General features: G+C 44.0%; 1 protein-coding gene and 1 non-coding gene across 15 annotated transcripts in view; both read right to left on the bottom strand.

The window, feature by feature from the left end:
* Positions 1-14,201, bottom strand: part of TEX14 (testis expressed 14, intercellular bridge forming factor) — a 150,091-nt gene that overhangs the window by 98,814 nt on the left and 37,076 nt on the right. For 12 of the 14 annotated variants that reach the window (XR_009491533.1, XM_024980177.2, XM_024980173.2 and 9 more), the window contains one exon: positions 10,574-10,710. Coding sequence is in view for 13 of the 14 variants with exons in the window: in XM_024980177.2 (XP_024835945.1) it covers positions 10,574-10,709 (136 nt within the window). In the remaining variant the exon portion in view is untranslated. Of the gene's footprint in view, positions 1-10,573; positions 10,711-14,076; positions 14,169-14,201 lie in introns of those variants that run through there. The other 2 variants (XM_059878069.1, NM_001192568.1) reach the window with 2 other exon arrangements.
* Positions 13,818-13,981, bottom strand: LOC112442784 (U1 spliceosomal RNA). The gene has a single exon (XR_003031077.1). It is a non-coding gene; the product is annotated as a U1 spliceosomal RNA (small nuclear RNA).

Here is a 14,201-nt window from a genome sequence, read left to right on the forward strand (position 1 = left end):
TACCGGCCAGCCGCTGCTGGGTCTGCGGGAGCCGCTCACTTTCTACTGACGGCCACACTTGTGTCGCTCCCCTCGCCGCCTCACAAACATTTTCCATATTACATCCTGAAACTTGGTAAAACGGCAAACTTCAAAATACCATATTCGCTCGGAAATAGCCCAGAAACACTTCAAAGCCGCAGTACGCCTCATTAGCATACGGCTTCCTGGCACCCAATCGCAGGCGGCCGCTTCCGACTCCTACTCCAGCCTGCCGTCGCCCCAGCCACCGCATCCCGAGCTCCGCACCCAGGCAGGGTCGCCGCGCCCCTCTGCAGGCCGAGCGCACGCTTCCTGCCACCGGTCCGCGTGGACGGCCTCTGCCTGCTGAAGTCCGCCTGCTTGGAGAGGCCAGGTTTCTTTTGTCTTGAAAGAGAGGTGGGGGCGAGGGGGGAGGAGAAAACACAGAGAACTAGTCTAATCCTGCATAGTAACAAAGGCACCCACGGTGGTTTATGAACGTCTTCTCCACGAATAAGGCATTTTAACCCATGGTCTCACTTCCTGCTCTAAAGGGAAAGGGTGTGGTTATGTCCCCATTCTCACACAGCTGGCTGGAGCACCTGTCACAAAGCTCCTCAAGGGAACCACAGGTGCTACTAGGTACCTGTGGCACTTGATCAAGCCCGGTTCTTTCTGGAAAACCACGGTGTCTGCATCAGGCGGCCTGAGCTCCAGTCAAGTTCATTTCTCTAAGAAAGCATTACATACACCATCTCAAACTTTGGTCGTGAATGACTGATCTTCCTGGCTTCCACATCTCACAGGAAGCCAAACCATTTACTTGTGGCAAAAGTTAGTCCCAGCTTCTCCTCAAAGAACACACCTTACCTACGATGCTGTGTAACTGTCACTTAACTTCCTGTTGTAAAGACGTTTCTGCCCCAGGTCTTCCAGCATGCCAGAAAGCACAGTGCTCTGTGAACATGCAGTCCGTGGTTTTCTGAATCAACCACATTTTTTCATGTTACTGTGATGCATTTCATCTCATCCTACCACCTCTAGTTGAGCAGTTCCTTAAGTCTTAAAGAATTTTAAGGTCCCTTCCAGTCACTTTCACACAAGAACCCCTTGTCTCTGGTCTCAGCCCTTCCGTATACATTCTCTGCTCCTCTAACCTTTCTGTGGACTTCTCTCTATGCATGCCAATCTTGGCCTCCTATGAGCAGATTCTCAGTTCTTCTCATCTCTCCTGGATGCCTCCCTTCAGCTTCCCAGCTAACAGTGACCACACTGTGCTTTGTGTACATAGCTCTCTGAGTTATAAATGCATTTTTTCCCCTACTCAACTGTGAGGTCTTTAAAAGCAGGAAGCAGGTCATATTGCTCTCTGCATCTCCAGCCAGTTGCCAGCCACTGTAGCTGCCCAGCAAATGCATACTACTGAATGAATGATGAATCAATGAATGTATCATTCTTTCCCTCAACCTGGTTACTGATATAATTATTTCCAACCACCTCCCCTCCCTTTTTCTCTACTCTTGCTCCAATAAGGGCAACCTGTCTATAAGAGAGTGAGGTTCCTACCAGCAGGGTTCTTGGCCATCTTCTCTAGATCATCCTTGGTTTCAGCATGGATTTGCAGACAGGTCTATTCTGGGCTGCGGGCTCATATACTCCGCCTTCCATTTGACACGCCACTTGCCTAAATCTCAGGTGTCTAACTCAGGTGGCCCAGACTGACTTCCAATAGCTTTTTTCCCAAACCTACTTCTCTTTCAGGCCGTGATACCACATTCAACCCAGTTGCTCAAACCAAAAACAAGTCATCCTACTCTTTTCTTTTTTTAATCTTATTTATTCATTTATGTATTTATTGTTTACTTTTGGCTGTGCTGGGTCTTCTGTGCTGCGCAGGCTTTCTTCTAGTTGTGGCAAATAGGAGCTACTCTTTGTTGCGGTGTGCAGGCTTCTCACTGCAGTGGCTTCTCTGGTTGTGGAGCACAGGCTCTAGGGCACATAGGCTTAGTAACTGTGGCTCCTGGGCTCCAGAGCACAGGCTCAACAGCTGCGGTGCGCAGTCTTAGTTGCTCTGCAGCACGTGGAATCTTCCCAGATCAAGGACTGAACCTGGGTCTCCTGCACTGGCAGGAGGATTCTTTACCACTGAGTCACTAGGGAAGCCACATCCTACTCTTTTTTTTCCTCCGCTTAAATATGTCATTGCCTTCTGTAGCCAGAGCAATCATTTACAAAACTAGAAATCTACTCTCAGGTACTTGGCACAAGAGCTCCTAAAATCCTTGGAATGTCCTTAGTATTAGGAATGACAAGTGTCTTTGGTATGCTGCTGAAATGACTCTTGGCTGAGGGGTTCTGAGACAGCTTCAGTATGGGGCTGGTCACAAGAAAGACCACGATTTTCAGCTCTGCCACAGCCCTCCACTTCAAATCTTGTCCCGCCTCCAGCAGGAGAGAGGGGCTGGAGACTGAGATCAGTCACCAGTGGTTGAATCAATCATGCCTGAATAATGAAATCTTCATAAAACCCTAACTGATTATATTTGGAGAACTTCCAGGTTGGTAAACAGATTGAAGTGCTGGAATTGTGCTTTGACCTACACCTCGGACTTTACGGGGGGCTGTCCCCCACTACCTCTCTGAAAAAAGAGTTAGCTTACAGCTCCAGTTAATAATTCCTGGGTGTGACAGTGTTTCAACCTACAAACTCCTTTGGAAATCCTCTAGCCTGCCTGAATAGGTTTTTCTGGCCACATGTGATTGTTCAGAGCCTCCCAACTGTGAGAGGCAGGAGATGTTCTAAACTGTCTAAACACAGATTCTTTTGAGTAGTTAAAAGATTGATTAGAAATTGTATTGGTGAAGGGATTTTCACTTGTTGGGCCAATGTTTGCTGCTGTGTTTCCATATCCCTTACCTGCTGTGTCCCTGGCAGTGTATTGATTAATATAATTGGTGTAAGTAGTAGCTTTAATGTTTGTAACCTGGGACCCTTGAGTTAATTCTTTTTCTTGTTATAGCCCACCACACCTTTGCTCTGTAGGAATGCAACTTTATCTAATGCTTTTGGAGGGTGGCTCCTGACCAATCACCTTTAGAGAAAAATAAGTTTTCTGAAGAAAGGGTCTTAAAATGTTAACAGGCCTCCGGGCCAGAAGATGATGCAAATCACCTAAGCTTTTGCATATGATAAGTTTGCAGGAAGAAAGCCTGGCTTGCTGCATGACTCTACCCCTTCCCCCATTATCCTCTATGCATAACTTAAGGTATAAAAACTACTTTGGAAAATAAAGTGCGGGCCTTGTTCACCAAAACTTGGTCTCACCATGTCGTTCTTTCTCTTACCTTCTGGCTGAATTATTCAGCCTCTTTTCTCCACTGAATTTCCTCACTGAGCTATCCTTATTCCATTACTCTTTATATCCTTAATTAAAGTTTAATTAAGCAGTTGTTTCCTGATCCTCGCCGACACCGTCCCCGCTTCAAATTCCCTGGATCCACCGGGGCTGGACCCCGGCAATAAACCATATCAGTAATTACATTAAATGTTAATGGACTAAACACTCCAATTAAAAGGCAGAGAGTATCAGAATGCACTTTAAAATACGAGTGTCAACTCAATGCACTCTACAGAAGACATATTTTAACTCTATAGTGATAGTGATAGTGAAGTTGCTCAGTCATATCCAACTCTTTGCAACCCCATGGACTGTAGACTGCCAGGCTCCTCTGACCATAGGATTTTCCAGGCAAGGATACTGGAGTGGGTTGCCATTTCCTTCTCCAGGGGGGGTCTTCCCGACCCAGGGATCGAATCCAGGTCTCCCACATTGCAGGCAGTCTCTTTACCATCTGAGCCACCAGGGAAGACTTTTAACTCTATAAAGATATTTTATAAGGAGCTTAAAGTGGCTGTATTAATAGCAGAAAAATTAGACTTCAAGGTAAGAAATATTACCAGAGATAAATAAGGAGAGACATCTCATAATGATAATAGGGTCAATTCACCAGGAAGATGTAACAATCCTAAATACAGATGCACCTATTACGAAAATCCTTCCAACAGCCCATGAAGCCTCCTCGAGCTGCAGCTTACCTTGACAACTTCACCCCGTGCCACTCTCCTGCCACTTTGCCTTCTTCTCTAGCTCAAATCATCCACACACTTTTCCATCCTCTGAGCTCTGCATCACTTTAATCTTCCCTTGTTTCCAACTTTTACCTTTTACTTCTCTCACTTCAACTTTCCTTCTTTAGGGTCTAAGCCTAAATATTACTTTCTCTAAGAATTTTCCTTTGACTACCTCCCAGACAGGAGGCTGAAATATACTTGTGTGCTTCCTTCACACCCTGCCCGTCTCAGGACTTCAATTACTATCTCATGTCTCTGTCTCCTGCTGGATTATATTCATGGAAGCCAGGACTGTACATTTTTTCTTGGCTGCTCTAATCCCAAGGCTCAATTACTATACATATAATTAAAAACATGAGGAATGAGGGACTTCCTTGGTGGTGAGTGGTTGAGACTCTGTCTTCCGATGCAGGGGGTGTGGGTTTGAACCCTGGTCGGGAAGCTACGATCCCATATACCTTCCTTGTGGGCAAAAAAACCCCCCACAAGACAGAAGCAATATATAACAAATTCTAGAAAGATTTTTAAAGTGGTCCACACACAAAAAAATTCTTAAAAAAAATGAGTAAGGTCTGGGCTGAGGTTCTAGAACTCATCCATTGGGTTTTAGAACTCATAATCTGTAGTATCTGGTCTACTGAGTGGGACGAACTAAGTAGGATACAATCAGGAAAGTTTTTCTCCTTCTGCTGCCCTCCAGGACATTCTGTCAGTTCTCTCTTCCCCTCTCCTGAGAGGCACCCCAGGCAGATACCACACTCTTTTATCCCTTTGAGGCACTGAAAGCACAGATTCATTTTAGGCAATAAGTTGTTCTGCCATTTGAAATCAAAACTTCTTCCTTGCTCTTCCATTCTTCTAATCTCAAAGCTGTTTCTGACAACTCCAGAGCTGAAGTAGGGAGAGGACCAATGAGATGACAAGGGGCGAAGGCCTGTGTACTTAGCTGATGCTCTTTATAGCCTTTGGCTTTGTCCTAATGCCTGCTCTTTTGTGGGAGGGGTTAGTGGGTCCTTCAGGTATCTCCACCTGACTACATACCGCCCTAATGCAGGCCACTTCGCTCTTCTCGTGACTTTTTGTTTTTAATTTTTATTGGACTTTAGTTGATTTACAATGTTGTGTTAGTTTCTGCTGTGCAGAAAAGTGAATCAGTTATCCACATACATGTTGTTGTTGTTCAGTCACTAAGTCCATGTGACCTCATGGATCAAAGCATAATGGGCTTCCCTGTCCTTCACTATCTCCTGGAGTTTGTTGAAACTCATGTCCATTGAGTCGGTGATGCCATCCAATCATCTCATTCTCCATCACCCCCTTCTCCTCCTGCCCTCAATCTTTTCCAGCATCAGGGTCTTTCCAATGACTCGGCTCTTTGCATCAGGTGGCCAAGGTATTGCAGCTTCAGCATCAGTCCTTCCACTGAATATTTAAGACTGATTTCCTTTAGGATTGACTGGTTTGGTTTCTTTGCAGTTGAAGGGACTCTCAAGAGTCTTCTCCGGCACCACAATTCAGAAGTATCAATTCTTCAGCAATCAGCCTTCTATATGGTCCAAATCTCACATCTATATATGACTACTGGAAAAACCATAGCTTTGACTATACAGACTTTTGTTGGCAAAGTGAGGTCTCTGCTTTTTATATGCTGTCTAGGTTTGTCATAGCTTGCCTTCCAAGGAGCAAGCATCTTTTTAATTTCACGTATATCACCCATTTTTTTTAAGATTATTTTCCCATAAAGGACATTATAGGTATTGAGTAGAGTTCCCTGTTCTTATTATTTATTATATATATATATATGTAGTAGTGTGCATACGTCAATCCCAATCTCCCAATTTATCCCTCCAATCCCTTTTCCCACTGGTAACCATAAGCTCTGTATCAGTGACTCTGTTTTGTAAGTAAGTTCATTTGTATCATTTTTTTTTTTTAGATTCTACATATAAGCAGTATCATATGGTATTTGTCTTTCTCTGTCTGACTTACTTCATTTAGTATGATAATCTCTAGGTCCATCCATGCTGCTGCAAATCACATTATTTCATTCTTTTTATGGCTGAATAATATGCTGGGAGGGATTGGGGGCAGGAGGAGAAGGGGACGACAGAGGATGAGATGGCTGGATGGCATCACCAACTCTATGGACGTGAGTTTGAGTGAACTCCGGGAGTTGGTGATGGACAGGGAGGCCTGGTGTGCTGCTATTCATGGGGTCGCAGGGAGTCGGACACAACTGAGTGACTGAACTGAACTGAATATTCCATTATATGTAAGTACTATATCTTCTTTATCCATTCACCTCTCAATGGACGTTTAGGTTGCTTCCATGTCTTGGCTATTGTAAATAGTGCTGTTATGATCACCAGGGTGCACGCGTCTTTTTGAATTAGAGTTTTCTCTGGATATATACCCAGGACTGGGATTGGTGGATCATATGGTAGTTCTTCCCAGGTAGCTCAGTGGTAAAGAATCTGCCTGCCAAGTGGGAGATGCAGGTTCAATCCCTGGGTCAGAAAGATCCCCTGGAGAAGGAAATGGCAACCCACTCCAGTATTCTTGCCTGGGAAATCCCAACAGAGAAGCCTGGCAGGCTACAGCCTATGGGGTCACAAAAGAGTTGAATATGACTTAGCGACTAAACAACAACAATGGTAGTTGTATTTTTAGTTTTCTCAGTTCAGTTCAGTCGCTCAGTTATGTCCGACTCTTTGCGACCCCATGAATCGCAGCACCCCAGGCCTCCTTGTCCATCACCAACTCCCGGAGTTCACTCAGACTCACGTCCATAGAGTCAGTGATGCCATCCAGCCATCTCATCCTCTGTCGTCCCCTTCTCCTTCTGCCCCCAATCCTTCCCAGCCTCAGAGTTTTTTCCAATGAGTCAACTCTTCGCATGAGGCAGCCAAAGTACTGGAGTTTCAGCTTCAGCATCATTCTTTCCAAAGAAATCCTAGGGCTTATCTCCTTCAGAATGGACTGGTTAGATCTCCTTGCAGTCCAAGGGAGTCTCAAGAGTCTTCTCCAACACCACAGTTCAAAGGCATCAATTTTTTGGCGCTCAGCTTTCTTCACAGTCCAACTCTCACATCCATATATGACCACTGGAAAAACCATAGCCTTGACTAGACGGACCTTTGTTGGCAAAGTAATGTCTCTGCTTTTCAATATGCTATCTAGGTTGGTCATAACTTTCCTTCCAAAACCACCCTAATTATTCTCCATATGGTTGTACTAATTTACATTCCCACCAACAATATAGGAGGGTTCCCTTTTCTCCATACCCTCTTCAGCATTTATTGTTTGTAGACTTTTTGATGATGGCCATTCTGACCAGTGCGAAGTCATACCTCATTATAGTTTTGATTTACATTTCTGCTGATTTCTTGCTATAGCTCCAGCCTCTCCATTGGAATTCTTCCTTCCTTCATAGCTGAGGTCCCTTCAAATGCTCAGCTACCCTCCAGAGTCTAACTACCCCACAGCTGATGAAAGTACGGCTACTCCAACTGCTGGTCTCTCGTGCTCATTCGGCCATCAAGGACTGCTCCAGGTAGGAGGCAGATGGCAGTCCTCTTGATCTCTAAATTCCAGGTAACATGTCAGACTCAATGCCACCTTGGTGGCAGCTGGGGTTGGCTGGCATGTTTCTACTGTTCACCAGGCTGAGACACTGGCTCCCAACTCCCGGCACCAGAATTCTCTCCAGGAGGTTCACCTGTACTTGGTTTCCTGTGAATGCCTTTGGAACAGCCTTTTCCTCTGACACTCACACCACTGCCCCATCACCTTCTCTTAGACAGCCTGAGGTGGGTAATGGAGTTGAAGGTCCAAGATCATTTTGGCCATCTCCTAAGAAGTGTTGCTTTAGATCGTGGGGATATGTATCACTCCCTGTTTTTCACTCTGAGGCTTTAGACAAAATTGCCAAGCACAGATGAGGTCCTGCTTCATATCCAGTTATACCTGTCAACCTCACCGCCTGTTCTAGTTTAATATCAAGAATTTGAAGACGCATTAAGAAGTCAGACAGAGAAAGACAAGTATGATATCACTTATATGTGGAAGCTAAAAAACAAACAAGTGAATCTGACAGAGACTCACAGACATAGAGAACAAACTAGTGGTTACTGGTGAGGAGAGGGAAGAGGGAGGGAAAGAAGGGGGAGGGAATTAAGAGGTACAAACTACATGGATAAAATTAATAAGCTACAAGGATATGTTACACAACACAGGGAATATACCCAATAGCTTATGATAACTATAACTGGAGTAGAGTACAACATTTACAAATTGTAAATCACTATGTGGTACACTTGAAACTTACACACTGTACATTAACTATGTGTGCTAAGTCACTTCGATTGTGTCCAACTCTGTGACTCTATGGACTGTAGCCCACCAGGTTCCTCTGTCCATGGGGTTTCTCCAGGCAAGAATACTGGAGTGGGTTGCCATGCCCTCCTTCAGGGGATCTTCCCAACCCAGGGACCAAACCCACATCTCTTAAGTCTCCTGCATTGATAGGCAGGTTCTTTACCATTAGTGCTACCTGGGAAGCCCACATTAACTATACCTCCAAAAAAAAAAAAAAAAAAGAGTTAAAAAAAAAAAAAGAATATGAAGATACAGAACATTCAGGAGATGTCTAGGAGACAGATAAAAAATGTCACAGAACTCTGCTTCTCATATTGGAGGATATGGATAGACAGACACTAGAAGTCATAGCATACCCATCTTGAACATCAATTTTCATATTAAAACACACACAGATCCGTCATGAGTAAAATGAAAAATTTTGGAGGCGGTAAAAAACAGAACCTTTTAAATAAATTTAGTTTACCATCAGCCACTTTATCTACAGATTCTAGGGATGGTAGAGAACTTTTTGAGAGAAATATTTTGGAGAAAGTTGAATCCTTAAAAAATGGGTGCTGCCCTTCTGGAAGTTGTCAGGAATCCTGTTGAGGCAAATGGAGAAACACTGTAGAGAAATTAGGTCACCTTGACTGCTCCATAAACCAGCTGAGAGAAACTTTCTAAGCCTTCTTTTTAATACTAAGATTGAAGAGAGAAGAGGGGGAATCTAACTGGACTTCTGGTTACTCTTGAAAAAGCAGGTCTGGATCTCTAGATCAGGAGCAAAATACCAACAGAGTTTCCGTTTGAGTATGATTTTCTGTGTGTGTGTTCTTTTGAAGATTGCCTGAGCTATGTTTGTTGTTTCTGTCTGCCCAACAGCAAAACAAAAACAAAACACCTTGAAAATAATTGGGTCATTTGTAGTCACATGGATGGACCTAGAGTCTGTCATACAGAGTGATGGAAATCAGAAAGAAAAAATCAAACGCATATATATTATCTGTATGGAATCTAGAAAAATGGTACAGATGAACCTATTTGCTAGCAGGAATGCAGATGAAGAAGTAGAGAACAAACTTTTGGACGAACCAGGGGAAAGAGAGGGTGGAATGAATTGAGCAGCATGGACACATATATACACTGCTGCTGCTGCTGCTGCTGCTGCTAAGTCTCTTCAGTCGTGTCCGACTCTGTGCGACCCCATAGACAGCAGCCCACCAGGCTCCGCTGTCCCTGGAATTCTCCAGGCAAGAATGCTGGAGTGGGTTGCCATTTCCTTCTCCAATGCATGAAAGTGAAAAGTGAAAGTGAAGTCGCTCAGTCGTGTCCGACTCTTAGTGACCCCATGGGCTGCAGCCTACCAGGCTCCTCCGTCCATGGGATTTTCCAGGTGAGAGTACTGGAGTGGGGTGCCATCGCCTTCTCTGCATATATACACTACCATGCATAAAATACTAGTGGGAGGATAGCTCTGCAACACAGGGAGCTCAGCTCTGCGCACTGTGATGACCTGGAGCCGTAGGATGGGGTTGGGGGTGGGAAGGAGGCTCAAGAGGGAAGGAATATATGTTTACTCATAGCTGATTCACATTGTTGTACACAGCAGAAACTAACAACACTGTAAAGCCATTATACACCAATTATAAAACAAAACAAACAAAAACACCTTGAAAACAAAAGTATCAAGTGCCTCTAAGGAGCAAGGAAGAAGAGAACCATGAAAACTGGCCTTCTCACTCCACCACAGCCCTCAGAAGACTTAGTAGATGGGGTAGATTCGACGGAGAAAAGAGAAACAGGCAGAATCTAAAGTGGGTGGCTGGGGCCTGAAGCGAAACCTTTAGGGGCTTAAAGAATGGAAGACTTCATGGTTCCTTAGCACAAAACAAAACCAACAGCCTCCAGCGATTTACGACCTCTGTTGAGCAATCCAACTGCACTGATAGAGAACAGCTCATTTCTAAATTTAACTTCCAATTCCCCCAAGAATTCATAGTCTTATGATATACCTGGTTTTCCTTCCAATGCTATTCAGTAATGTGAATCAAGTTGCATGCGCTATTTTAATACGATGCCTACCTTTCTTAAGAATCCTCTTCACTTTCACATAGTTCCCCTGTTTGACATACTCATGAAGCTGTGCTTCCAAGGAGTCATTTCTTAAGGAACCAAGCTGAACAGGACAGGGGACTGGAAGGTGAACAGCCCGAGACATCCTGTTTCAAAAGAAAGCAACATACTTATTTCTAACTGAACCAGAAATGCAAGGAAAAAGCCTCGATTCTTTCACATTTCTTTCACTTCTTGTCCATTTTCATTTATAATGAATAGGATTGAGGGACAATTATGGAAATTCTCCAAGATTAGGGATTTCTCTGACAGTCCGGCAGTTAAGACCCCGAGCTCCTGAAGCAGGGGATCTGAATTTGATCTCTGGTCAGGGAGCTAAAATCCTGCATACCTTGAGGCATGGCCAAAATTAAATAAATAAAAATAAATTCTAAAAGATTAAATTTTATTCTCAATGTTACTGTTGAAATTGAAGAACTCAATATTTTTGTCAATTCCTGGGAGTGAAAACGGAGAAGGTAATGGCAACCCACTCCAGTATTTCTGCCTTGAGAATCCCAGGGATGGGGGAGCCTGGTGGGCTGCAGTCTATGGGGTCACACAGACACAAGTGAAGCGACTTAGCAGCAGCAGTAGGGAGTGAAAAAGTGATGATACCAAGAAGTAGAATTAGAAATACACATTTATTGCATCATCAAGACCATTAGGAGAGTATTAACTTTTTGAGTGTGTGTTTTGTTTTGTTTTGGCCTTGAGGCTTATGGGATCCTATTTTCCAGACCACGGATTGAACTCGAACCCTTAAAAGTGGGAAGTCCTAACTGCTGGACTACCAGGGAATTCCCAGGAGGGCATTCACTTTGAAAAGTTAGGGGACTTCCTTGGGGGTCAAGCGGCTAAGACTTGGCACTCCCAATGCAGGGTGCCCAGGTTTAATCCCTGGTAGGAGAACTAGATCTCATGCCAAGACCAGAAGATCCAGCATGTTGCAACTAAGACCCAGTGCAGCCAAAATAAATACAAATAAATATTTAAAAAATTCTGCACCACAGTAACTCTGGTCCAAAAAAGAACAAACAGTATACAAATGCAGTCATTTATGCAGAGGGTAGACAGTCTGTGGATTGGGTTCATAGTTCAGACTCTGAAGTTCTCAACCTGGCTGTGTCACTTCCCTGTGTGACCTTGAAGAAATTATTTAACCTTTCATGGGCCTCAATTTCCTCATCTATAAATGGGAGTACTCTGTAAAGTGCTTAGAACTCTGCCTGGAACCAAGGAACTCTCTATAGTTGTTAGCTGCTGTCATGCACACTAGAACCTATGCACACTAGAATGGTGACTGCACCATTTCACATTACCACCAGCAGTGAAAAAGGGTCCAAATTTTCCCAGATCTTCATCAATATTTAATTCTTGTTTTGTTCTTTAAATAATAGTCATTTTAGAACATCCCTGATGGTTCAATGGTCAAGAATCCACCTATCAATGCACAGAATCCGGGTTGGATCCCTGGTCTGGGAAGATCCCACATGCCATGGGGCAACTAGGTCCCTGGGCAACAACTACTGAGCCCACACTCTACAAGAAACCCGCGCACTGCAACAAGTGGCCCCCATTTCCCCAACTAGAGAAAAACCTCCAGCAGTAACTAAGACCCAGTGCTGGCAAAAATAATTATTTTAAAAGTGATTTTAACGTTGACCTTAAAAATTTTTTTATTTAATTGCATTTACACCAATGTATGACATTTTGACATAAAATATTCAAATCTCCAGACCTGCTTCTTTCATATGTTTCCTAAAGCTGCAAAAATTAAGCGTCGACTGTTAATCATGTATATGCTAACTTCCACTTCCTGTGTACTTTTCAGTTTACTTCCTTTTAGAATTTTTTTCCAGTCACCCTCAGAGATTCTTTTAAAAAAAATATCATTGTGGAGTAATAGCATTTAAAACGGTTCTGATGGAGAAGGAAATGGCAACCCACTCCAGTACCCTTGCTTGGGAAATCCCATGGGGAGTCTAGTGTGCAACGGTCCATGGAGTACAACAGGGCCGGACACGGCTTAGCGACTAACAGCAGCAAATGGCAGTTCTAACCAATGTGTGAGAACAAAGACTTGTAAGGAATCGGGGGTTGGGGCTGAAACCAACATCCTATTGTTTACAGATGTGAATGTCTATTTAGAAAAACCAAAATAAACTGCAAGCAAATATTAAAAAAAAATAAATAAAACGGTTCTGAACATTACTAAAACATATTTTTAACCAACCAGCTCCTGCAACTACTTAATCGGTAATTCCCCCTGAAAACTGAAGCTAAACGATCACTTCAGTACTGTAAATTTGGCCGACTAACCCAATAAGACTCAAGAGAAGACTCTTGAGAGTCCCTTGGACTGCAAGGAGATCCAACCAGTCCATTCTAAAGGAGATCAGTCCTGGGTGTTCTTTGTAAGAACTGATGCTAAAGCTTCACTCCCAATACTTCGGCCACCTCATGCGAAGAGCTAACTCATTGGAAAAAAACTGAGGCTAGGAGGGACTGGGGGGCAAGAGGAGAAGGGGACGACAGAGGATGAGATGGCTAGATGGCATCACTGACTCGATGGACGTGAGTCTGAGTGAACTCCGGGAGTTGGTGATGGACAGGGAGGCCTGGCGTGCTGCAACTCATGGGGTCGCAAAGAGTCGGACACGACTGAGCGACTGAACTGAACCCAATAACTAAACGGATTTCGACTTGCCCTAGTGGCTCAGACGAAAGAATCCGCCCCAAATGCCGGTATACCCTGGTTAGTATTCCTGGGTTGGGAAGATCCCCTGGATAAAAAAATAGACTACCCACTTGAGTATTCTTGGGCTTTAGTATTCTTGGTCTTTTAGTAGCTCAGTTAGTAAAAAATCCACATGCAATACAGAATATAGGGATTTGGAAAACCCCCCGAAAAATGATAAATGCTACCCCACTCCAGTACTCTCACCTGAAAAATGGAGTCACTACCCCATATCTGCTGTTGCTAGGTCGCTTCAGTCGTATCCGACTCTATGCAACCCCCATAAACAGCACAACCCACCACATTCCACCATTCCTGTTTTTTTTCCCCAGACAAGAGTACCAGCAAAGGGTTTTCACTGCTTCTTTCCTATCCCACAACTTAACATCGATCATAGATTCAGCTTTACGGGGTTATTATAAACCTAATATTCATCTAAAAACTATATAATCTTTTTTTAGACCAATAGACTGTCAGGGGAAAGCGCGAACGCAGTCCCCCACTACCACAAATTATGCAGTCGAGTTTCCCACATTTGGGGAAATCGCAGGGGTCAGCACATCCGGAGTGCAATGGATAAGCCTCGCCCTGGGAAAACCACCTTCGTGATCATGGTATCTCCCCTGCCAGGTAAGTATGAGTTGCTCGCCCTGCCTGCCGCCTCAGCCTCACGTTTCAAACACTTCGCAGTTACGGTCACTCTCTTCACCGAAAACTCTACACCCTCACTTACGAAATAACGGCTTCTCCCAACTATAAAGGCCTGACAAACACATTGCGAGTACCGCAATATTTGCAAAATAATACAAACACTTTACAATTCTGAACCGAGCCAGCCTACGCCGAGCTCATTTACAT

This window comes from Bos taurus, chromosome 19, assembly GCF_002263795.3.
Source record: "Bos taurus isolate L1 Dominette 01449 registration number 42190680 breed Hereford chromosome 19, ARS-UCD2.0, whole genome shotgun sequence".
Classification (NCBI taxonomy): domain Eukaryota; kingdom Metazoa; phylum Chordata; class Mammalia; order Artiodactyla; family Bovidae; genus Bos; species Bos taurus.